Source organism: Trichechus manatus, unplaced genomic scaffold, assembly GCF_000243295.1.
Source record: "Trichechus manatus latirostris isolate Lorelei unplaced genomic scaffold, TriManLat1.0 scaffold00065, whole genome shotgun sequence".
NCBI classification, from domain to species: domain Eukaryota; kingdom Metazoa; phylum Chordata; class Mammalia; order Sirenia; family Trichechidae; genus Trichechus; species Trichechus manatus.
In genome coordinates this window covers 2,063,073-2,089,972 of record NW_004444001.1, presented here as the reverse complement: position 1 = coordinate 2,089,972, position 26,900 = coordinate 2,063,073, and the positions used below count along the sequence as shown (strand labels likewise).

Here is a 26,900-nt window from a genome sequence, read left to right as displayed (position 1 = left end):
GAAACAACTCCAGATGAGAAACGTAACACATACGGGTATGGTGGGGCTTCATTGGCAATGAGGCTCAAGGTGTCATCCGCTGGGAATACTGCTTGGCTACCCAAGAGGATGACAGCTGCTTGCCACCATCTCCCCACCTCTCCACTACCAAACATCAAAAATCGAATGTGGGCCACAGGTCTCATGAGCTGTGTGGGGTGTGATGGTGACAGCTGGAGACACAGAATACCTCTCTCTGAGAAGAGCCCCCAGACCAAGGGACCACACGGGAAACCGGTTTCCTTGGCACTGACTAGTCAGTCACAGCTTCTGTTCTGAATAAAACGCTGACTTAAAAAATGTAAAAACAAAAGCTCTCTCCAGATTCTGGGAAAAGGCAGAAGCTAAAAACATGGAGAAAGGGCATCTGCTGCTGCAGTCCCCTCTCCGGGAGGCTGCGAGGGGTGAGGGTAGAGAGCTCTGTCTTCACGCCCTCTTTTGCTTTAGAGGGAGAGGGAGCAGGGCAGATGCTCCAGAAAGGCCCAGGGAGGAGTGAGAAGAAAGGGGAAGAGAAAAACTCTTGAGACATTGATGTTGCTTTTAAGAGCAGCTGCATCTGCTCAAGCCATGCTGACTCCAGCAGACTCCCATTCGCTCCCTTCACAGCAGGGCACCCACAGACCAACCTGGAGTTGCTGAAGCTGCTGGCCTGGTAACTTTATCTGTGCTAGTGACCTAGACTGCTTTCACATGTTGATGCACACTATAAATATAAAATCATATCTGCTACAAAGAAGACATATATTTGTACATCTTTACCCATATACATAATAACACAATTTACACATAATATCTTGGAGTGGGTCATCATGGAAGAAGGATTTGGAGAGGTAAAAAGACCCTCCTCCCTCCCCTGCCCTGATCCTTCTCAAGGGACATTTAGACACCTGGTCGCTGGGTCCCTTCCCAGATGGTTTTTGTGGGGCTAGTCTGGACACAGAAGTTTAGACACATACCTAAATGCTGAGAGGTGTGTATGTGCGCGTGCTTACACATGCACACATACACACAGATCTGGTGAGAAAAGAAAAAATAAAATTCCTAGCCCTTCCCAGAGTTACAAGCATTAGTGCCTCCTCCATCTAACAGCACTGGCTCAGTCTAGGGAAGAAAGGGAAGGGCCAAGAATCTTAAACATAAGGTGTTTTTGACCTGTGATCAAATCAAACTATGTCACAAAGAGCAATGGTATCAGTTGGGCTGGGAGGTGAGAGACAGCCAGTCCATGTAGGGACAATGTGAGTTGAGACCCTGAGCCTTCCCCTTCTTTTGTCCAGTTTCTTTTAGAGGGGCAGACGACCCTGTACCTCCTTTTCTGTCCTTTCCCAGAGCTGGGCCCATCCACATGGCATGGAATACTGATAGTGGTCCAAGAGACACATTCAGAAACATGGAGTGGTGGACAGGCACGCCAAAAGTTCAGACCTGGGCGGCGGGTGTGAGCTTTTTACAGCAGGAGTGGTTCCTGGCCGGGGTCCACAGCTTGCACAGTGGCCACAGTGATCAGATTGCCATCAGAGATGGGGGCAGTCTGGGTCCCCACGGGGAGACAGCACCTATCGGCGGTAGTGATTGGGGGCATCGGCAAACATGTACTTGAGTCTGTACGCCTCTGCGAGAAGCAGCCCGATCTCTTCGTTGCCCCAGTGTATCGTAGGTAGGTTCTGTAGCAGCATAAGGAGACCCTGGAAAACAAGGAGGGGCTTTTATCATTCCTGGACTACAGACCAAGGCACCAATGGGCCTTCTCCTAGAGACCAAGGCCTGGAATGGGGCCCTTCCTCCTGGGTCACACATCCCAAAGGGCAGACCCAGCCTCCTGCCTCCCATGTAGCACATAGCCCTCAGCCCCTAGGTTCACCTTTAGGAAAGCCTGAAAAGCCTCTGTTGATTCTCCAATCTGCTAACACCTGTCTCTTAAAAAATATTACAGAGAATGACAACAATAAATATTTTTAAAAGAGAAAAATAATTACTCATCATGTAAGTGCATCTCTCTTAATTTTAAAATATTTCTTTTCAATCTTTTTCACATGCATATTTCTTTCAATAGTTATAATCATAATTATGGTTTTATATGCTTTTTAATCATCTTTTTTTACTCTAATTTTCATGTTTTTCCACACGGCTTTCAAAAATGGTAATTCTCAATGTTAGTATTCCATCATGTGGCTATGCGCTAATTTACTCAACCATTTCCCTTTTGTTAGATACTTAATTTGCTGCTTTTCCTTTTATTAACCTTTATTGGTAAGACTGCAGCATGTATCCTTTTGCATTTGACTTCTTTCTCCTAATCCCGACGTTCACTTGTAAGCACTGTATTTATCCTCCTTCCTGTTCTCCAAAGACTGTCCTCAACCAACCTGTCCAGCTTCTCTCTTACTGTTCCCAATGTACACGCCTTATTCAGCCAGGCTCATTTCAGCCAGGTTTATCTGTGCCTCTGGAGTTTAATTTATGCTGTTCCTTTTGCCTGGAACACCTCTTTTCTCCTCCACCTATCTAAATCTTACTCAGCTTTCAAAGCCCGAGTCCACTTGACTTTGTTCCCTCAAACAGCTCCATGGGGACAGCCTATTAAAGTGGCTATTTAGAGTCAAAAATGAATGTGAGGTTTTAGGTTATCTCTGTAATTTAGTTACCCATTCTGTTGCTGCTACTTCATGTTCCTTCTCTTTTTCTGAACTGGGTATTCTTATTTTTCTGATTATAAAAGTAATAGTAGCAAGACACAAAACCCAGAGGCCATAAAGAGAGCGACAGGTTTGATTACATACAATTTTGAAACCTCGGTATGTCAAGAGATATAAAAAACCAAGTTAAAAGAAACTCACTCTGAGAAAGTATTTTTAATGTCTATGAAAGACAAAAGGTTAATATCTATAATCAATAAGGAGTGCCTACAAATCAGGAAGAAAAACAGCCAGCAAATCAAAGTGATGTGAATAGGTAATGCACAGAATGCCACTGGCCCACCCACATGCTACGAACACTTTAAAAAACCCTGCTTTTAGCTGATCTGAACCCTCCAGCAATGTTTTGGCGTTTACAGCGTAGAAGTCTTGCACATCTTTTATGACATTTCTTCCTTTAGTAATAGCAGCTCAGCTGAGCACGAAGCTGCCCAGGGCACATATTACACACATTACAGCCACATGATTGAATTCCGGTCAATGGGATGTGAACAGAAATGATAGGGGTAACTTTGGAGTTCTGCACTAAAATACTTCCTTCTCCCCTTTCCGCTGTAGAAACTGGACATAAATGGTGGAGTGGAAGCAGTCATCTTAGACCGTAATGTTAAAGCTGTGTTGAAGATGGCAGAGTGACAAGACAGAAAAAATCTGAGTCTCTGCCACCTAGAGCCTATGTTAGCCTTGGACTGAATAAACCCAGACTGTTAACTGTAGAGAAGTGCCGTGCAGTGAATTACTTAATATGGCCCTTTTAGCCATTCATGGTTTTGTAGTGATTGGGTGGGACCATGCAAATAAGGTGTATGGAACCCTAATAAGGGGATTAGTCAGTTTTGTCATCCTGCTAGGCTTAAAAAGAGAGCGAATCCCAGAGCAGAAGGGTGACCTCACTACCACCAAGAAGAAGAGATGGGAGCAGAGCACATCCTTTGGACCAGGGGTCCCTGTGCTGAGAGAACCTCCTAGACCCAGAAGACAGAGAGAAAGCTGTAACACTGGAAACGGTACGAGATGGTGAGAAGCAGTGGCAGCAAACCAGGAGACCGGTGCGAGATGGCGTGGTGGGCTTCTCAGCTCACGGAGTGAGGCAGCTACAGTGGGTGTGCCAACCCAGGGAGCGAGAGAGCTGAGTGCCTTTGGGCAGGAGGTTTCCTGGCAGAGTCAGGTGCCTCCAAGCACTTGTCAATGGTGCTAGGCTTGCCAATCCACAAAGTGAGAGATGAACACCTTCAGGCTGAGGCTTCCTGGCAGAGTAGGGTGTCCCCGAGCCCTTGTTAGTGATACTAAAGAGCTTTGTAATGCTTGCCTGAGCAGGGTAGAGGCCAGGCCAAGGGGCCGAGGGCCAGAGAGAGGCCTGCCTGTGGGCAGAGCTGAGAAGAAGCTCTCCTGACTGAAGAACTGTATCCTGAGTTGTGCCTTATCCTGAACTGTAACCTGATACTTCCCTAATAAACCCCATAATTGTAAGTATTGTCTGTGAGTTCTGTGTGGCCATTGCAATGACTTACTGAACCCAGCAGAGAAGTACAGACTGCTGCAGAAGGGATGGCTGGTGTCAAAACTGGTAAAAAAAAAAAAAGTTGCAGAGAGGAGGTACGTCTGACCTCCACCTCATAAGAATCTGCCTTAGGCTGATGCTGATGGTTCTTCCCCCTCGTGAAGTTAGAGGACCTCTGACACCTCCCCGCCATTAAACATACATCTTTCTTCAAGTCACTATTATGTTGGAGTCTTGGCTATAGTAGACAAACTTATATCATTTTAAACAAACATAGGTTGTTATCTATAAAAATTAGGAATGCACATGGCATTTGGTTCAGCAACTCTACTTCTATATGCTTCTCCTAGAGAAATCATTTTATTGTTGTACTTTAAGTGAATGTTTACAATTCAAATTAGTCTCTCATACAAAAATTTATACATACATTGTTATGTGACCCTAATTGCTCTCCCTATACTATGACAGCACACTCCTCCTTTCCACCCGATTTCCCATGTCCATTCTACCAGCTCCTGACCCTCTGTGCCTTCTCATCTCACCTCTGGACAGGAGCTGCCCATTTAGTCTTATGTATCTACTTGAGCTAAGAGGCACACTCTTCACGAGTATCATTTTATGTCCCATAGTCCAGTCTAATCTTTGTCTGAAGAGTTCGCCTCGGGAATGGTTTTAGTTCTGGGATGACAGACAGTCCAGGGGCCATGCTTTCCGGGGTTCCTCAAGTCTCAGTTAGACCATTAAGTCTGGATTTTTAATAGAATTTGAGTTCTGCTCCACACTTTTCTCCTGCTCCATCAGGGACTCGCTGTTGTCTTCCCTGTCAGGGTGGTCACTGGTGGTAGCCGGGCACCCTCTAGTTCTTCTGGTCTCAGGCTGCAGTCTCTGGTTTATGTGGCCCTTTCTGTCTCTTGGGCTAATACTTTCTTTGTGACTTTGGTGTTCTTCACTCTCCTTTACTCCAGGTGGGTTGGGGCCAACTGATGCACCTTAGATGGCTGCCTGCTAGCTTTTAAGACCCCAGAATGCCACTCACCAAAGTAGGATGCAGAATATTTTCTTAATAAACCTTGTTATGCCAACTGACCTAGATGTCCCTGAAAGCATGGTCGCCAGACCCCTCGCCCCTGCTACTCTGTCCCTTGAAGTGTTTGGTTGTATTCAGGAAACTTCTTAGCTTTGGTCTAGTCCAGTTGTACTGACTTCCCATGTAGTGTGTGCTGTCCTTCCCTTTACCCAAGATAATTCTTATCAACTGTCTAGTTAACCCTCTCCCTCCCTCCCCACCCTCCTAACCATCAAAGAATGTTTTCTTCTGCATTTAAACCTTTTCTTCAGTTCTTATAATAGCGGTCTTATAAAATATTTGTCCTTTTGTGACTGACTAAATTCACTCAGCATAATGCCTTCCAGATTCCACCATGTTTTAAGATGTTTCAAGGATTCATTGTTGTTCTTTATTGTTGTGCAGTATTCCACTGTCAATATATCGTAATTTGTTTATCCATTCGTCCATTGATAGGCACCTAGGTTGTTTCCATCTTTTTGCTATTGTGAACAGTGCTGCAATGAACATGGGTCTGCATATATCTATTTGTGTGACAGCTCTTATTTCTCTAGGATATATTCCAAGGAGCAGGATTGCTGGATAGTATGGTACTTCTATGTCTAGCTTTTTAAGGAAGTGCCAAATCGATTTCCAAAGTGGTTGTACCATTTTACATTTCCACCAACAGTGTGTAAGTGTTCCAGTCTCTCCACAACCTGTCCAACATTTATTATTTTGTGTTTTTTTGATTAATGCTAGCCTCATTGGGGTGAGATGGTATCTCATTGTAGTTCTGATCTGCATTTCTCTAATGGCTAATGATCGTGAGCATTTCCTTACATGTCTGTTAGCCACCTGAATGTCTTCTTTGGCGAAGTGCCTGTTCATATCCTTTGCCCATTTTTTTAATTGGGTTATTTGTCTTTTTGCTGTTGAGGTTTTGCAGTATCTTACAGATTTTAGAGATTAGACGCTGATCAGATTTGTCATAGCCAAAAATTTTTTCCCATTCTGTAGGTTGCCTTTTGACTCTTTTGGTGAAGTCTTTTGATGGGCATAAGTGTTTGATTTTTAGGAGCTCCCAGTTACCTAGTTTCTCTTCTGGTGTTTGTGCATTGTTACTTATGGTTCGTATTCTATTTATGCCATGTATTAGAGCTCCTAGCATTGTCGCTATGTTTTCTTCCATGATCTTTATCGTTTTCGATTTTATATTTAGAGGTCTTTGATCCATTTTGAGTTAGTTGTTGTACATGGTGTGAGGTATGGGTCTTGTTTCAGTTTTTTGCAGATGGATATCCAGTTATGCCAGCACCATTTGTTAAAGAGACTGTCTTTTCCCCAGTTAATGGACTTTGGGCCTTTGTCAAATATCAGCTGCTCATAGGTGGATGAATTTATGTCTGGATTCTCAATTCTGTTCCATTGGTCTATGTATCTGTTGGTGTACCATTACCAGGCTGTTTTTTTACTACTGTGGAGGTATAATAGGTTCTAACATCAGGTAGTGTGAGGCATCCCACTTTGTTCTTCTTCAGTAATGCTTTACTTATTCAGGGCCTCTTCCCTTTCCATACAAAGTTGGTGATTTGTTTCTCCATCTCATTAAAAAATGTCGTTGGAATTTGGATTGGGATTGCATTTTATCTGTAGATCACTTTGGGTAGAACTGACATTTTCACAGCGTTGAGTCTTCCTCTCCATGAGCAAGGTATGTTTTTCCACTTATGCAGGTCTCTTTTGATTTCCTGCAGTAGTGTCTTGTAGTTTTCATTGTATAGGTCTTTTACATCTCTGGTTAGATTTATTCCAAAGTATTTTATCTTCTTGGAGGCTATTGTACATGGTATTGATTTGGTGATTTCCTCTTCGAAGTTCTCTTTGTTGGTGTAAAGGAATCTAACTGATTTTTGTATGTTTATCTTGTATCCTGATACTTTGCTGAAATCTTCAATTAGCTCCAGTAGTTTTTTTGTGGATTCCTTGGGGTTTTCTGTATATAAGATCATATCATCTGCAAATAGAGATACTTTTACTTCTTCCTTACCAATTTGGATGCCCTTTATTTCTTTTTCTAGCCTAACTGCTCTGGTTAGGACCTCCAGCATGATGTTGAATAAGAGTGGTGATAAAGGGCATCCTTGTGTGGTTCCTGTTCTCAAGGGGAATGCTTTCAAAGTCTCTCCATTTAGGATGATGGTTGGCTTTGTATAATGCCCTTAATTATGTTGAGGAATTTCCCTTCTACTCCTCTTTTGTTGAGAGTTTTTATCATGAATGGGTGTTAGACTTTGTCAAATGCCCTTTCTGCATCGATTGATAAGATCATGTGGTTCTTGTCTTTTATTAATGTGATGGATTACATTGACTGTTTCTCTAATGTTGAACCATCCCTGCATACCTGGTATAAATCCCACTTGATCACAGTGAATTTTTTTTGATATGTTGCTGAATTCTATTGGCTGGAATTTTGTTGAGGATTTTTGCGTCAACGTTCATGAGGGACATTGGTCTGTAATTTTCTTTTTTTGTGGTGTCTTTACCAGGTTTTGGAATCAGGGTTATGCAGGCTTCATAGAATGAGTTTGGGAGTATTCCATCCTTTTCTATGCTCTGAAATACCTATAGTAGTAGTGGTGTTAACTCTTCTCTGAAAGTTTGGTAAAATTCTCCAGTGAAACCATCTGGCCAGGGTTTGTTTTTTTTTGTTGGCAGGTTTTTAAATTACCTTTTCAATCTCTTCTTTTGTTACAGGTTTATTTAGTTGTTCTACCTCTGTTTGTGTTAGTTTAGGTAGGTAATCAGTCCTAGAGAAATATTAACATTCCTTTACGAGGGTATTCACAGCATCATTGCCTCAAATAGTGGGGAAAAGGACATTGGAAAAGTATCCATCAGTGTGGGAATGGTTAGATAATCATGGGCTATCCATATAAGGAAAGACAAGGTAGGATCTCAAAAGCTTGCAGGCGGCCATCCAAGGCACAATTGCTCTCTATTCACCTGGAGCAACAGAGGAAGAAGGAGAGTAAGGAATAGCAGGAAGATCTGGAATGTGTGGCTAATTGCCTCCACGAACAACTGCCTCCTTTGCCATGAGACCAGAAGAACTAGATAGTGCCTGGCTACCATTACTGAAAATTTTGATCAAGGATTCTACAGAGGAATCCTGATCAAAAGGGGAGAAAATGCAGAGGAGAATTTCCAAATTCCCATGGACTCCAGACTTTCTGGAGCCATGCAGGATAGATGAACTCTTGAAACTACTGCCTTGAGAAAATCTTTAAACTTTAAACCAAAAATATCTCCTGAAGTCTTCTTAAAACCAAACAACAGTTTAGCTTAACTAGTAAAAAATGTCTGCCTTGAGCATTATGCTCTTAAGAACTATCTATATGGGATCAAATTGACAACAGCAACCTGAAAGATTAGATAGAAACCTTAGGGGGCAGTGAGTTTATGTTAATGGAGGAGGAACAACTCAGAAAAGGAGAGTGAGAATGGTTGCACAACTTGAAGAATGTAATCAATGCCTGAAGTCTTCTTAAAACCAAACAACAGTTTAGCTTAACTAGTAAAAAATGTCTGCCTTGAGCATTATGCTCTTAAGAACTATCTATATGGGATCAAATTGACAACAGCAACCTGAAAGATTAGACAGAAACCTTAGGGGGCAGTGAGTTTATGTTAATGGAGGAGGAACAACTCAGAAAAGCAGAGTGAGAATGGTTGCACAACTCGAAGAATGTAATCAATGTCACTGAATTGTACATGTAGAAAACTGTTGAGTTGGTATATGTTTTGCTGTGTATATTCTCAACAATAACAACAAAACAAATAAAATAAAAAATACAAAGCAGCACTTACAAAGAATGAAGTAGGTCTACACGTACTAACACGGAAAGATAGCGAAGACATTTTTAAGAAAAAAGCAAGCTGCAGAAAAATACTTATAGTAAGATCTCATTTAGGTAAAAGAGAACACACAACACTATATTTGTATGTGCATATATGTCTGTAAATATTTTGAAAGGGTAGGTGGTAAACTGCTGACAGTGGCTACCTTTGGAGAGGGGAGACTTTGACTTTTTTCTCAGTATACTTCTGGATCTTTGGGGTACTTCTGGTTTTAATTTTTACAGTAAGGTCTTTGTATATTACTTGTGTAGCAGAATAATTTTTTTTTGAATTAAGACACACTGTGGAAATTCTGTTTAGTAAAAAGAAAAAGCAGAAAATTAATTACCCATAATTTCATAATCAAGAGGAAGTCACTTTTAAACATTTTGGCATATTTCCTTCCCGACCTTTCTCTGCACATTTTATATAGTTGAAATCATTCCTCCTGTATAATTTTGAAACCTATTCAGCATTTATAGTAAGCATCTCCTCTAATATTAAAAACTCCTTGTAGACATTTTCAATGGCCAAAGAGTTTTCCATAATGTAGATGTACCATAATTTATTCTACATTCTCCTGTTGTTGAGCATTTAATTATTTCCAGTTTTTCACCGTAATAAAACTCTAATGAACATCCTTGTACATAATGCCATATTTTGGATTACTATTTCCTTGGGCTAAATTCCTAGAAATGAGATTACAGTGTCCAAGGGCACAAACATTTCAAAGGTACTTAACACTCATCCAGAAAATGCATTCCAGAACAATGACCATTTCCCTAGATTTCCACTAGCACTGAATAATCTCATTAAACAAACTTTGTTAATTATAATCCCTTTCCCTTAGACTTGAAGCCTGAGAATAGAATGCAAAGGCTTAAAAGTCAAAATGGTGGAGAATCCATAGGAAGAACATAATCAGAAAGGAATGGAGCTACTTGCTTCTCTACATGTCCATACTTTCCCCTTCCATGGTGGCAGCCTCTCTCTTTCCGGTACCCTCCTGGTAAGCACCCTTTCCCATCACACCATTGTTACTAAAATTCACTCAACCAGGCCAGTTACTCAACCAGTTACTGATATTCACTCAGCCCACTCAGATGCTATCATTGCTTTTAAAAGCTGTTTCCCTCCCCATCACACTCCACCCCTCCGCTGTAATCTGTTTTATCAGTTTTTTTAAATTGTGCTTTAGATGAAGGTTTACAGAGCAAATTAATTTCTCATTAAACAATTAATACACATATTGTTTTGTGACAATGGATGCCAACCCCACGACGTGTCAACACTCTCCCCTTCTCGACCTTGGATTCCCCATTACCAGCTTTCCTGTCCCCTCCTGCCTTCTTGTCCTTGCCCATGGGATGGTGTGCCCATTTAGTCTCATTTTATTTTATGGGCCTGTCTAATCTATGGCTGAAGGATGAACCTCAGGAGTAACTTCATTACTGAACTATAAGGGTGTCCAAGGGCCATATTCTCAGGGTTTCTCCAGTCTCTGTCAGACCAGTAAATCTGGTCTCTTTTTGTGAGTTAGAATTTTGTTCTACATTTTTCTTCAGCTCTGTCTGGGACCCTCTATTGTGATCCCAGTTAGAGCAGTCAGTGGTGGTAACCGGGCACCATCTAGTTGTGCTGGACTCAGTCTGGTGGAGGCCATGGTAGACGTGGTCCATTAGTCCTCTGGACTAATCTTTCCCTGTGTCTTTGGTTTTCTTCATTCTCCCTTGCTCCAGTTGCTCCAGAAGGGGTGGGACCAGTGGAGTATCTTATATTGCCGCTTACAAGTTTTTAAGATTCCAGATGCTACTCACCGAAGTAGGATGTAGAACATTTTCTTTATAAACTATGTTATGCCAATTGAGCTAGATGTCCCGAGACCATGGTCCCCAGCACTCAGCCCGGTAATTCGGTCCCTCAGGGAGTCTGGATGTGTCTGTGACGCTTCCCTGATCTTGCCATGGACAAGTTGTGCTGGCTTCCCCAGTACTGTGTACTGTCTTACCCTTCACCAAAGTTACCACTTATCTATTGTCTATTTAGCGTTAGGAAACCCTGGTTGTGTAGTGGTTAAGTGCTACAGCTGTTAACCAAAAGGTCAGCAGTTTGAATCCACCAGGCAATCCTTGGAAACTATATGGGGCAGTTCTACTCTGTCCTACAGGATTGCTATGAGTTGGAATCGACTCAATGGCAATGAGTTTGTTTGTTTGCTTTTGGTTATTTAGGGTTAAAAATCCTGCTTTTTAGCTGATCTGAAATTTCTGTGCTCATTTTCTCAGTTGCCAGTTCTCCCCTGGTTCTCTGTTGGCCTCAGTTCTATGTCTTCCTCAAAGCTTGTTATATAGACTATAATAATAAAATACATATATTGCATTATCACAAATTTGTTTTTAAAACCATTATTCTGAGAAAGGAATCATAGGTTTCATCAGACAGCTGAAGGGTCTAAGATACAGAAGACGTTAACTCCCTTAAAATAATGTCCGCCTAACTTAGGATAAAAGTTGACTGCCTGAGAAGGATGCTAGCAAAAAGAGGCTATACCTTTCCTAGTTTGTTTGTGTGGGGGTGGTGGTGGTGGTGGGGTGTGCGGACAGTGACACATTGGGAAAAAATGTGGACTTCAGGTTAACGCCCTTACTCTAGTAGCTTGCCCTATTCTGATCCACACCACAGCTAATAAGAATTCTCATTATACTTCCCTTCAGAGGCCAGTTTAATACTCAGTTGTCCACAGTAACATTAATATTTAAAAATGTAAAAACTTAAATTGGAAAAACTTACTTTCTGTTTTTGTATAAATTGTTTTCATCAGCATAGAATTCCATTTTCAACCAACGTGCTGAGTGAGGTCAAAATTGCTATCCTATTTTTTGAGGACATACCTCATTACATCTGAACCAACTATTTTCTTCTGAAATTATCCTGTATCATTAGGTTTCCCCTGCCTTCTGTGGAAGGGGAGCTGTATCTGAAGGAATGATACTTGCTTGGCCTCAGTCAGAACATATGCAACAAGATTCCAGGGCCCTGGGTCTGCAACGAAACCCTTGGGGCTTCAAGTGATTGTCCTGCCTGTCATCACAGCAAGTGGTTCCTAACCGAGCTACAGAGCTGAGCTGACTGGAGGAGCTCTTAGAAATACAAGGGCCCGGTCCTCACCCCTGGAGTTTTGGATTCTGAAGACACGATATAGGGCCTAGCAATCCATATATTTCAAAAACTTCTCCAGCAAACCTGATAGGCAGCCAGGTTTGGGGCCGCCATTAGCGATAAAAAAAACTGTTGAAAAATTAAAGGCATATTTGGGATGAAGGCCTAATAGCAAGATCCCAAGGAAGGAAACCCCCAGACTTCATACAGAGGGTGATCTTTCATTAAACAAATTAAGGTAAATCTGTAAAATGGAATACCCTACAGCCAATTCATTATTTTAATTTTTTCATAATTTTTTAGCAATAAGCATACACTCATACGGAGCCCTGGTGGCGCAGTGGTTAAGAGCTTGGCCGCTAACCAAAAGGCTGGCAGTTTGAATCCCCCAGCCACTCCTTGGAAACCCTATGGGGCAGTTCTACTCTGTCCTACAGGGTCGCTATGTGTTGGAATCGATTTGATGGCAACGGGTTACACATTATTCATGTAATGCGTAAAAAATTAAAAAATGGGGAAAAATGATGTAAATCTATACTTTCTGACATTATAAACATTCTCTATATTCTGCAAAGTGATAAACAGCAGGTTATAAAACACGATGTACAAAATTATTCCATTAATAGTTTTATATGTATATATATATATAAAATATGTATTCATGTAGTTGCGAATGGTGAAATTTCTCGAACGAAATATATCAAAGAGATCATGGTGTTTACCTCTGTATGGTAATATTTCAGGTACCTGAAATTTTTTTTTTTTCTTAATTTTCTATTTTCTAATTTTTCTATAATGCAACATATTCTTTGCCGGGATGGAGGGTCTATGTATAATTTCCAATTCTTCTAGCCTTACTGGAAACCTCCCAGAAGGCTCCAGATAATTTTACACCTGGCCAAGTTATCCTCTATGCCTCCCCCAAGGGCACTGAGGCTTAGCTGTGAGGAACCACTCTGTCACCTGGTGGCTATGCCTAGGAACTACACCTTCCTCCCGTCATAGTGCTGCAACTATGGGAAACTGCCCAGAGAGTTGATAAATTGGGATATGGGTGAAGAAGAAACCAAAATCATGGCCAGAGGAGGAAGGTATTAATCACAAATCAGGTGTTTTTTATTTAGGGGCAGAGGATGACTAAAGGTCTTTTACAAAGCTAGCTCATGGGAGCATTAAGCATGACATGCAGTCAGATGAGATACTGCAGCTGGGAGGAGAAGACAGCTTGTAGGGCAAGCTGCAGAGATTAAGGGCAAGGCAGTGAATGGTTCCCATTAATGGAAGTGAGGCAATGGATTTTCATAGAAGAAAAGCTGGAAATGGCTGAAATAAGCAGAAAAGGGCCTGGTCCATGTACTTGCTGAGAATCCACAAATCCCAAAGGAAAATGGAATTTAACAGAGAATTTGAGCAGTGTGTGCACGTCAGGGGAGCCCTGGTGGCGCAGTGGTTAGAGCTCAGCTGCTAAGCAAAAAGTCAGTAATTCAAATCCACCAGCTGCTCTTTGGAAACCCTATGAGACAGTTCTACTCTGGCCTATAGGGTTGCTATGAGTTGGAATCGACTTGATGGCAATAGGTTTGTGCATGCGGGGGGTGGGGGTGGGTAACAAAGGAGAAGGGATAGTAGGTAATAAGAGACTTCGATAAGGGAAAGGTACAGGGAAAACCCATTACAGAATATACAAAAAATGGAAGAACTGAGGAGGAAGAAAGATTACATCAAGGATAATAGTAATTATAGTGGCAGCTATCATTTATTGAGCACTTACTACACACCAGGTAGGGCTCTAAATGCTTTATGAATACTCTGTATTAACACATTTAACCTCACATCAACTCTGTGAGGAAGGTATTATTACCTTCATTTTACAGATGTAGAAATTGAGGCAGAGGTTAAAGAACACGTCCAAGGTCACAGAGTAGCATTAGACTGGGATTTGAATCCAGATATTCTGGCTCAAGAGTTTGTACTTGTAACTACTATACTATATACTGCCAGCTCTCAAGTAAGGAAAAAAGTGGGGCATAAAGTACAAGGGCGGGGGGGTGGGGAGTGGATAGAGAAGAAGAAACCATAGAAAAGGCTGTTTGAAGGAAATCTTGAAAAATTTATTAATTTTACTTGGCAATATGGGCCAAATACAATCAAAGACAGGGTGTGTAATACTTAACAGCAAAAGAACTTAGATGGCCATATAAAATATACACTATTAAATAAGATACTGTGGGTAGAATCACTTTGTACTATTGGAACATTCTTTGCAAATGTAAAGTGTGTTCAGCAGGTAAAAATATTTTCCTAGTCAAATAAGTACTTAAAAAAAAACCTCTTGTTTTGAGAATCAGTGATGCAGCAAAACACTTCCCCGGGTCCCAATATAACTTTTCAAAAACATGTCCTTGCTTCTGTTAAGGGTGATGGAAAAGCTTGGAAACAGATATGGGTAATGGTTGACCAACATGATGAACATAAGTTAGTGTCACTAAACTGTACGTGAAGAATACTGAAATGGCAAATGTTTTGGTACATACATATTTTCCACAATAAAAACAACAAAATAAAACAAACATGTCCTTTGATATAAACTGTTTGAAAATTAAACTTGTATTCATTGGTTTCCCCTGCTGAAAAGGACCCTAGTGCATTAGGCAGAAGCCCTGGTGGCACAATGGTTAAGCACTCGGCTGCTAACTGAAAAGTCAGCTGTTTGAACTCACCAGCTGTTCTGCAGGAGAAAAGACGTGGCAATCTGCTTACATAAAGATTTACAGCCTTGAAAACCCTATGGCGCAGTTCTACCCTGTCCTACAGGGTCACTATGAGTCGGAGACTGTAGGGTGACCAGGCACTTGCTTAGGTGCCTGTAGTCTCTGACCTGGGACACAAACTCTTCCTACATACAGTGGGTTTTTGGTTTGTTTAGTGTATTAGGCAAGCTTTCCCCTCAGAGAAAACTGTGCAGGGCTACCTTCAACAGCTTGCTTTTGTTTACGTGTAGAAACTGTGCCTTTTATCAGACCAGCTTGCTTTGGGTAGAAGGGCTTTAGTGCCCAGGTTCCCTCTGAACCCTTCTTATGAGCAGGATTCAAACTGGCAATTCACCAACCATCTGTAAAGACAGAGCTTGCATTTGGGCAACATTCCACAATTCCACTCTGGAGTTCCTGCAGAAGTGGTGGGTGGATGCCATCTGGTTCAAGGGATTTATTTACATTTAGTTTGGTATTTAGGCCTTGAACATCCCACAGGCTTAGCACTGTTTCATTTAATAACTTTGACCTGTCTCCTACAAAAGGCACCTTCAGAGTGGGAATCTCTCCAAGGTTTTCTCCTGTAAAGACAGAAGCAAAGAATTCTCTGAGAGCACCTGATACTTGGTTTGAGTTTAGAGGCTTCAGCTGATTCCATGGTCTCCCTTGCCATTTCCCTTTTTATGTACTTAAAGGAACACTGACTATTAGACTTTGGAGTCCCTTGCATGGTGCTTCTCAAAATCAGTTCTGAGCCATAGAAGGCCTTGTTGGCACCTGCCTCGACATCTTTGTGGGCTCCCATGTTCTTCTGAGCTCTCTCACAGATGCTGCTTTTCCTGAGGTGACTTTTTAGATTGTAGGGCGACCAGGCACTTGCTTAGATGCCTGTTCTCTCTAACCTGGGACATAATTTTCTAGATACGTTATGTTCTAATCAAATAGTTTAAAAATAATAAATAAATGAATATTATTTATTTAAATTACTTATTTTTAGCAATAACTCCTCATTGCCTCCTCCCCTGAGCCCCCAGGGACCACTAATCTACTTTAGTCTCTATGCATTTGCCTATTCTAGATATTTCATATAAGTGGAATCATACAATATTTGTCCTTTTGTGTCTGACTTATTTCACTTAGTCGTCAAATAGTTTTCAGGCTCCCTGTGGGTTATTTAACTCTCTTCTCTACAAATTTCGGTTGTGTTTTTCTGAGTACCCACAATTTGACATAGCTCGTGTTCTTTTAACACAGGGAGTCAGTTGAATGAGTTTTTACATATGTAACCATCCATGTAACCACTACGTAGATCAAGACAGAGAACACTTCCTGTGTCCCAAGCTCATGTTCCTCCCCAGTCAATACCAACCCTCACTGACCTGACTTCCATCACCTTCAGTTTTGCCTGCTCTTGAACATCATCAGCTGAATGCTTTCCTACAATCTTATTTCAAAGTTATTATGACACTTTTGAATATTTTAGTGGCCAAATCTTGATCTAACCAGGACTCTCTGGATCCTGCATCCGACTCGTCATCCTCTGACCTCTGGTTCTTGGGATGTGAGCCAGCAGCCTGATGTCTGACCCATGGATTTGGGACTTGCCAGCCTCCACAACTACGTGAGCCATTTCCTTGAAATCTCTCTCTCTATACATATAAACACTTCACTGGTTTTGCTCCTCTAGAGAACCCAGCCTAAGACACCTAGTTACTTAAGTTCTGTGACTCAGTTTCCCCATCTGTAAAATGGGGCTACTAATCACAACCTACCTCATAGGATTGTTGCAAGGATTAAATGAATTAACACAGATAAACATTTAGAATAGTACCTGGCATATTAAAAGTGCTAAGAAGTAGCTGTTATTCAGTTGAACCTTATGAAATTGCCAGTATTCAACCATTTTGACCTACAAAAACAATTATTTCATATGATTCAATCTAACATTATCATCATCATTATTATTGTCATACCAGCTCAGACTAAGGGACAGAACTGCTGAGGGCCCCTCTATCATGAAAGAGCTTTGGCCCAGTTCTGTGGAAAGCTCTCATTTCAAGCCATCCACGGGCCTCAGAAGGAGCCAGCCATTCTGCCACAGACATGCCTGAGGTCCTTTGCTAAGGTCTCAGGAAGACAACCTCATAACGTGATCCTTCATGTCAGTTCTTGGTCCCCTCTCCCAGGCAGTGACCACAGACAGCTGCTTGGCCAGGGAGAAGCAGGTGCCCTTCATTCTGGGGGCTTTCGCTACAGCTAGAGTACCGCCCTTTGCCCCTGTGTACTCTGATGCCTCCTTTCAGCCCAGCTTATTCACCCAACTCAGGAGTTTTACCTAGGGTTAGCCTAGCATGGTTTATTCAGATAGGTTAAAATATACTTAATTAGAGACTTGGGTTCCTAAAGCTCTGACTTCACTTTTACTGCTTCCCAGACTGGGGAGTACACTGCAGGTAGTAATAATAATAATCATAATAAGTTCACTGTTTTGAGAGCTATGTGCTAATAAGTATACTCTTCTAGCTGCTCACATGTATTAATTTGTTTAATCCTCATAATAGCCTTAGAAGGTAGGCACTGTTATCCCCATTTGACTGATAAGAAAACTGAGACACAGACGGCCAACTGACTTGCTCAAGGTCACAAGACTAGAGTGGCAGAACTGGGATTGGACCCCAGGCAATGCAGCTCCAGAGACTGTGGCTTAACCACTCTACTATTCTGCATAATGCCCAACTTTAGTAGGAGGGTGGCTAATATCCCCTCAACTGGCTCCCCTTACACCTGGCTCTTCTTCCCTACTCTTTAAGGGTGACAAATGGCTGGTCTGATGAAACTGCCACAACACCCACTTTTCTTTCTGCAGCTACTTCACTAAGTTTTTCTTCGAGCTACTTACTGTAGCTTTTAGCCTTTCCCCCGCTGCACCTATCTGGTTTTCCAGGATCCCTGTATTCATTTACAGAGCTGCCTTTGCAGGGATTCAGTTGCAAACAGCCCTTTAGCTGTTAGGATGAACGTGCCTTCCTTCGCTGCAGAAATCATGTCCAATATCTCACTATTTGACACGATGCTCTTGGGGCCTTGTCCATTACCCCTGGACTGAGCTTCTGTCTCCTCAAGGACCCTGTCTATCCCAACACAGCCAGGCACAGTGTTTCTTTTATTGTTCACAGAATTATAGGAGCAACTTTGCAGGTATTTGGTCTAATTGCCCATTCTATTTTGTTTAAAGAAAAGAAGTGAGACTCTTCCATGAGTAGGATTAACTGAGGTGTAAACACAGCAGCAGAACCCTGGTGGCGTAGTGATTAAGAGCTTGGCTGCTAACCAAAAGGTCGGCAGTTCAAACCCATCAGCTGCTCCCTGGAACCCCTATGAGGCAGTTCTGTTTTGTCCTGTAGGGTCGCTATGAGTCAGAATCGACTCGATAGCAACGGGTTTTAAACACAGCAGCAGACAACAATCCCAATGTTCTTCTCTAGGTTATTGCAGAAAGACCTCAAATCCATCAGCTAATCTAATGTGCTAACCAGTAACGAAGAAGACCTCTCAGTCTAACACAGTAAAATCAGAGTGTCCTCTAATCTGTCAGTACTGTGAATTGCTAAGAGCCATTCCAGGAATCACCTCCACCTTCCTGAGCTAATCTGGGAAGACATTTTATCACATATGACGAGGCTCTCTGGACCTGGCTCATGGTAACTAAATTAGGCTTCATGCTCTCAAGATCCTGCTCCACCTCAACCACATTATCAAAATTGATAGCTCTGCCCGGCACATGGCCATCCCAGTCCCTGGTCCTTATTTATCCTGGGATGTCACATACGCTGCTTGCTGCCAGAAGCCATGGCTCTCAATCAGCGGCCCGCAGCCTCGCACGATAACTAGCACCTATTCGTGAAGTCAACTCATCCACGCTTTCCTTTTTCTTCCAAAGCCCTTACATGGGCAAGCTGGAGCCTGTCTTTCCATCTTTCTACTGAATAGGCCTCTATTCTATAACCACCTAACACCAATTACAGAGCAGGACTGCTCGTAAATCACATGGAGATGCTGCCACTCTTGAGAACACCTACGTTATTAGTTGGAACTTAGAAAAACATTCAATCTTCTCTTGCTTTTTTCCCTGCTTTTTAAAAAGAAACATATGTCCCTTAAACAGCAACAACCACTACCAACCCTCAAACACTTCAGAAACGTACAAATCAGAAGAATAAAAGCTCCCTCCTCTCCCTAGAGATAATGACCACAAACAACCTTCTGGCCTTTCTCTCTGCAGATTGCAGGGTCTGGCAATCTCTCTCTTCAGTGTTCATTTCCCCTAGTTTGGGGCCTCCTGGAGTGGTGACAGGCATTCACACCTAACATATGTCCTTCTTAAGTCTCCTTCATGGGGACTCCTTGAAGCGTCCCCACTCAGGGCTTCCAGGACACAGCACCTTCACTGATCAGTCCATCTCTGCCTCCTCGGTTCCGTCCATCTGGCCAAAGGCTTCTAGATTGATATGTCCAGCCCAGACATCTCTCTTTTGAACTCCAGACTCAAGATTTGTCTACTCTATACCTCCATTTGGATGCCTAATGGTATTTCAAACTCAACTTGCCCCAAACTGGATCCTGATCTTCCCTGTGAACCTGATCCTCCTACAGCCTTCTCTATAAACTGTAGAGTCATCCTGACTCATCCCTTTCCATCATTCTTTACACTCAATTTGTCAGGAAGCCCTGATGGCTCTACTTTTAAAATATATTCAAAATCTGACAACTTTTCACACTTCCACTGCTACCACTCTGGTCTAAGCCTCTCCTCTCTCACCTGGAGGACTACAGTAGCCTCCTAGGTGGTCTCCTTGCTTCCACCCTTAACCACAACACACATCTACAGAGAAGCCAGAGTGATCCTTTTAAAATATAAGTCAGATCACATCACTCCTCTGCTCAAGACCCTCTCATGTCTCCCCTTTCATTTGGTGTAAAAGCCAAAGTTCTTACAGTGGCTACAGAGTTGGTGGTCGTCTGAGGCCCTTGTGACTTCTGATCTCACCTCTTCCTACTCTTCCCTTGGATTGCTCTGCTCCAGACCACATTGGCCTCCATTATGGTTCCTTGCACAGCCAAGGCACACGGCTGCCTTAAGGTCTTGGCATTGGCTGTCCCTCTGCCCAGACACTCTTCCCCCTGACGACTACCTAGCTGGGTCCCTCACCTTCTTCAAGCTTTTCTTCAAGATCACCTTCTCCGTGAGCCTACCCTGACTACCTCATTTGAAATTGCAACCTGTTCCTTCCCTACCACCGAATAAGCCCTTTACCCTTTCCTACTTTTTCATTTTGTACACCTCTTATCACGTTCTAACATTCTTTTTAATTTACTTACCTATAATGCTTTTGTGTATTGTGTATCTCCTGCCAACTAGAATGTAGGCTCTATGAGAACACAGATATCTTTCTGCTTCATTTCCTGACATATCCTATGACTTCAACAGTGCCTAGCATGTGGCAGGCAGTCCATGAATACTTGTTAATGAATGAACAAAAGTTCTAGTCCTGCCCAGCTGCCCTGCAGTCTTTCTGGCACCAAGGCCCTTTTCATACTGCTACAACTCTGGGCCCAATGGCTTCTTGCCAGCTGGGAGGGACAACCTCTTCAGAGCACCCTTTCTCCTTTCCTATTCCCAGCCAGGTACCTGCTCTGGGCCCTTCTGTGTACAGCCCCACTAATGGGCTCATTCCCACTTTGACGCTCATTCTCAGCCCAGGCTGAGCTCCTAGCCACTCACCTGAAAGTCCTCCTCATCCAAGATCTCTTTCCTCCACTTGATCAAGAAGGCTGCACACACATAGAGATGGAAGTGGGAGAACCCTTCTGGTTCAGACTGGGAAGGAAAAAAAAAAAAACAACAGTTGCTTCTCCAAGCCCTGACAAGGAGCTGGCTCTGGTCCTCTCATTCCAATCCTCCTAGAAGGTTGGAAAGCAGCACAACACCCCTTTCATGGCTGGGCAAACGGGCCAGAAAAGCCTTCAGCAGAGGCCCTTCCCATGATGCTAAGGGAGGCAGAGAAGAAAGAAGGAAGTGGGGTGGGGGGACTTCTTACAGCTATACCCCACACCAGGGCAGGGCGCCGGGCACCTCAAGGTCAGCATGGTGCAGAGAGAGTGGGGGATCTCTTTGTACCTGGTACGTGTCCCACAGGCGGATGGTGCAGCGAAGGGGAAGCTCCCGCATAAGCAGATTGTTCATCCAACGAAAGGCAAACTGTAGGTATTCCACCTCGTACCTCCTGAAGTGATTATGTACCTGCTCTGAAACAGGAAGTGCCATTGGTCCCAGGATACAAGCTAGGGAATCAGACCCTGAAAAATTTACCAGACCCTGAAAGATTCACAGGAGCTAAATATTGGCAGTTTCTGCTTCTTATCAGCCCCTCCCCCTGGGGAAGCCGACACAGAGGGGCAAACAGGTATCTGACAGTCCTTTTTGTTTGAGTCCAACATCTCACAGCAACACTGTACGGTAAACATACACACAGCCTTTAGCTCAGTTCAGCAAATACTAGAACCATTTCAACATCCCATAGGGATGTTCTAGGTGCCTCTCTTCCTTCGCAGGACTATTTTGGCCATTAAGCAGGGACATAAGGCTCATCTGGCTGCTTGACCTTATTACTCATCAGAGAAAGAACCAGAATAGAAAAACACCTTGGAGGGCACCTTGGCCATCTGCCCACTGGTGAGGAATTCCTCTGCAGCTTCCCTGACAGATGGTCAGCCAGCAGGTACTTAAACATTGCCAGTGGAAGAGGCTCACTAACCCCACGCAAGGACAGCCCCCTCTGCTGATGCACTCCGTGATTCACCAGAAAGGGCTTCTCCCTAAGAAGCAGAAACTATCCTCCTCAGCTTCCTAATCTATAAAATGAGGACAACCATTCATCCCGCAGGGGCCTGGGGAGAATAAAAAGAAAATACAAGTAACGTGGTTATAACAACACCTGGCACATGGTAAACACTTAATAAAATTTTTGGAAGAAGAACTATAAACAGTGGTTATTTCTGGGGAGTAGGATTTGAGGAAGAGGGAGGATTTTTACTTGGTGATTTTTGTGTCTTTTCTGAATTGCTTAAACTTTTGTAATGAGTGTTATACTTCTGTAATTCAAAAAAAACAATAAAGACACATACATTTAAAAATCCACAATCCTAAAGTACTAAGCCTTTATTTATCAGGCCTTTGTAAAGGCATAAAAAACAACGATAAGGCAGAAAGTGGCAGAAACCACAGCCTCTGCTCTCTGGAACCCAACTGATGGTTGGTCTCTGTGAGCAGCTTAGAAGCCCTGCCAAAGGTAGCACGTCCTGTACCAGGCTTGAGTGAGGGACTCAAGAGACCTGGATGTAGGCCCCATGGGGCGGGTGTGGGAACAATCGGTGGGGGCGGTGACAGCTGGGTCAGGGTGATAAGACACAGAGGAGAAAACATCACATGTACAACATATACAAAGCAACTGTGAGTAAGCAAATAAGCTGGGGAAATTGAAATCCTTAGTCATAAAAGGAAGCTGGAGTAAGTGGGACAAATCAGGAAAGGTTTTCATGAAAAGAGAACCTGGGAAAGGACAGAGAAAAACATGCAACTTCTGTACGGGAAAACGAAAAGCATGAGTGGATGGAACAGAAGATCCATGACTGGGAAAACCAGGAACCAAAGTTGATTAGTTGATGTGGTAACTGGTAGAGTCATAAAGAAGCTGCTACAAGTGAACTGGTGCTAGAGATATCACTTAACAGAAAAGCTCGCTATTAGGTTCTATGTGTTCTTCAGGAACCTTAACTCTGACTTCTCTCCTTGGACCTCAGGTTTTTCATCAGTCAACAGTAAGGCTTCCCCAGTTCTCTTTTAGTTCTAACATTCCATGATTCCAGGCTAGAGCCAAGGAATTACTGCAATGGCTCCTGTTCCTTAAAGACATTCTGCTTCAGGAAGAGCCACATCTCAATCCCCCCATCCCAAACAGGTCATAGGGAGCTGTGAAAAGTCCTGCTGGAGAATCAGCTAGACTTTAGGGCCCTGTCTAGGTGAAGCCCAGGAGTCCTGAGTTACATCACCACATGAAGAATGAGGTCAGACTACAGACTTGATGGTAAAAGCAACCAAGACACAGAAGGTTTCAGAACAGAGAGGGACATGACTAGACAGGCTTTAGAAAGATGAGCCCAGCAGTTGTGTGATAGAGGGTTTGGAAGAGCAAAGAGTATGGGGGAGATGAGTTCAAGGAGGAAGTCACAGAAATCTAGGAATGGCTGGACCAGAGCTGTGGCTAGGAAAATAGAGAAGTTGGGTGAATTTGAGGAGAGGTACTGAAGGAGAACTGATAGAACTTGGAGATAAAAAACTAAAGGGAAAGAAGAATTCGAGATAACAGCAGAGTTCTCATCTCACCTTCCTGTTGAGATGTGCAAGGGTGATGGTACTGCCAACAGCAGTAAGTAAACTGGAAAGGGTCATGAGTAAGAGGGAGGCTTAGAAGAGGACCCACTAGTATTAACTGGTTCATGTCGGAATCGTACTGTGCTATTGCTAGAAAATCCTTCTTCCTCTTCCTCTGAACCTACCATCAATTCGACTGACAAGCTCTTCCAGAGCCTTGACCTTCTTCTGGATCCCCGGTTGTGCGAAGGTGTAGTTATCCTGCAGATGAGGACAGAGCCAGGGTTAGCAGGGGCTCCAGACAGTTGTGCTTCCAGCCCTCAAGTTCGCTGAAACACGTATAAAAGCACAAGCTGCATTTCCAAAGCTGGTGCCAATGGCCAATGACAGTGTTCTGGGGAACAAAGTAGTAATCTACAGGAACGTTGGAGTGTGGGGGAAAGCCTAACAGTGCTCCACATTGTGGAGGTAAATCTATGTGGCTCAGAGTGCATAGCAGAAAGGAGGGATATACTGTGATGACATCAAAGCCAGGGCAATATGGAGATTTCCTTAGATGCCAGGGGACACTAGACCGTTGCCTTGTGAAAGTTGTAAAGACAGTGAAAGAGACAGAGATGGATAGACCAAAAAGGAAGAGGAGGAGCCATGTTATGTGTGTGGCCCTGTCTGATGCAGAAGAGTACTAAGGAAGCCAAAGGCCTGCAGGGAGGCCCTGGACCCAGACATCCCCACAACGGCGGAACCAGCTCACCTGGATTCCATCTAGCAGCTTGCTCATGCACCAAAAGCTGTCAGCTTCAATGCTTCGCAGCATGTCCTGAGACAAGTTGGTCACATCAAAGTTCTCCACATCCTCTTCTGTAAAACAAAAGGTGAAGAAAGTCCAGAGGTCTTATCTAAAAAATGGAGAGAGAAAGATAGAGTCTAGTGTCTTCAATGGAGTCCTTAAAGGCCAGGGGAGAACCAGGCTAACCTGATGCCAAGGAACGATGGCCTCCCCCTCTTCTCCCCTCATCGGGCGGGCAGCTGTGTCCCAGGGAATTTCGTGAGGATTTCATTACAACACTGAATAGGCCACTCTCACATCAATCTGTTGGATGCAACATCTCTTTCCCTTCCTCTGCATCTCTTCATTCAATTTTAGAAAAAGATAATTCAGGCCTCATGTTCAATGACCTATACTTAGCTCCCTGGAGATGGTCTGGAAAAATCTTTTGATTTCAGAAGTTCAGTGAGCTGTCTAGCACTGCTTGCTATATGTAGTGAGAAGAGCTGGATCAGATACCTCCTGTGGTTCATTTTAAAGAAGGAATTCCCAAATTCTGACAAGGCAGACTCACTGCCTCACCATCAGAAGTGAAGATGTGGAAACAAAGGAAGAAGACCCAAACCTGTGGATGCTTCTAGGAATTTATGCCACAAAGTTGGCAGTTCCTAAGATGGGTTCTACAGAATATCAACCCTACAGGATACTGTTATGAATTGAACTGTGTCCCCCAAAAATGTGTCAACTTGGCTAGGCTATGAGTCCCAGCATTATTTGACTGTCCACCATTTTGTCATCTGATGTGATTTTCCCATGCATTGTAAATCTGCCTCTATGATGTTAATGAGGCAGGATTAGAAGCAGTTATGTTAATGAGACAGGACTCAATCCACAAGATCAGTTTTTGTCTTAAGTCAATCTCTTTTGAAATATAAAAGACAGATGTGAGCAGAGAGACATTGGGACCTCATACCACCAAGAAAGAAGCACCCGGAGCATAATGCGTCCTTTGGACCTGGGGTCCCTTCGCTGAGACCTACTCGACCAGGGGAAGGTTGATGACAAGGACCTTCCCCCAGAGCTAAAGGAGAGAAAGCCTTCCCCTGAAGCTAGCATCCTGAATTCGGACTTCTAACCTCCTGACTGTGAGAGAATAAATTTCTCTTTGTTAAAGCCATCCAGTTGTGGTATTTCTGTTACACTAGCACTAGATAAACTAAGACAAGATACTCAAGAAAAAAGGAGGTTCCATGGACAAGAGTGGTTGAGAAATGCTGCATAATATAACCCCATCATGGAGATTCACAAAAGATCATAGGGTACAAAGTGTCTGAAAAGTTGTATAAAATTCTGCATTAAATAAATAAATCTACTTGACTCTGTTTACCCAGCACATTCCAAACTCGGTCAGCCATGGAACCTCTTTTAAAGAGGACTATCTATTAACTTCTCATGGAAACCCCAGACTAAGTGACAAGAGTGAGAAGTTCTTCCCTTGTTATTCCTTCCTGCCACAGAAAAGAGGATATACTAAGAAAGGCTCTCCTCGCCCGACAAGACAGGCTACCCCAACCCAAGGCCACTGTACACCTGTCAGAGGCCACATATGAAAACGTTCAGGCCCCTGAGTTCTGCACCAAAGGCAGCTTTTCTCCTTAGACCTACAAGCCCTATTTTGAACACAAGGTGTTCACTGCAGTCCCTTGTGCTGCAGGGAGACGGAGGCATCTCATAAAACATATTCTGAATCCAGCCCTTCCATTTATGAGAATTATTACAAAGACCTATAACCAAATCTCCTGGAGACAACCGGCAACCTGGATGGTCATCCTGTTTAAGAAGCCATTTTTTATGGACACCAAGGGTTGTAAATCTAAAAAAAAAAAAAAAAAAAAAAAACCCTTTTGGGGAGGGTAGGGTGCTTTGTCAGAAAAGTTATGACCCCGGGAACAACCTAAAAGTCCAGCTAAAAGTATAGTCTTGGTTAATATGTGTAAGGCTTTGACGACAGTAGGCATTAAGGGGAAAAAAGCAAGGTACATAATTATTTATGGTATAATCATAACTATTGTACCTACAATATTTATGTATATTTATATAAGCACACAGGCAAGATAGGTTTACATTGCTTATCGCTAGGTGGTGGGGATGAAGGATTTTTATTTTCTTTAAGCTTTACTAGGCTTTTTAAAATTTCTATAATAAGCATAATTTTTATAATCAGAAAAAATACACACTACTTTGGAAAAAAAAAAAAAGAGCCATAATTGACTATGTCTGTCTTTTACAACCAAAAAAGAATAGAAGATTTTGTAAAACAATACCAACCTTGCAGAGACTAAGAATTTATATAATCTATAAAGGTCATTTGAGAAATCACATAAAAGACCTTCTAAGAAATATCATTTCCCTTTTTCCTAACTTAAACATTTATTATATAGTGTTTTCAGGTGGCCATACATGTATTATTAATTCAGCTAATAACCCATTGCCATTGAGTTGATTCCAACTCATAGCGATCTTATAGGACACAGCAGAACCGCCCTATACGGTTTCTAAGGAGTGGCTGGTAGATTTGAACTATGACCTCTTGATTAGGAGCTGAGC

The 26,900-nt window shown here is 42.8% G+C and overlaps 1 protein-coding gene across 1 annotated transcript in view; it reads right to left on the bottom strand.

Moving 5' to 3' along the window:
• Positions 1 to 313: 313 nt before the first annotated feature.
• The window catches only part of TBC1D22B (TBC1 domain family member 22B), a 73,547-nt gene continuing 46,960 nt past the window's right edge, over positions 314 to 26,900 (bottom strand). The window contains exons 9-13 of the mRNA XM_004379418.2: positions 24,279 to 24,385; positions 23,710 to 23,785; positions 21,272 to 21,399; positions 20,876 to 20,971; positions 314 to 1,724 (exon numbers count right to left, since the gene is read on the bottom strand). Coding sequence (XP_004379475.1) covers positions 1,596 to 1,724; positions 20,876 to 20,971; positions 21,272 to 21,399; positions 23,710 to 23,785; positions 24,279 to 24,385 — 536 coding nt within the window. The 3' untranslated portion in view covers positions 314 to 1,595. The remainder of the gene's footprint in view (positions 1,725 to 20,875; positions 20,972 to 21,271; positions 21,400 to 23,709; positions 23,786 to 24,278; positions 24,386 to 26,900) is intronic.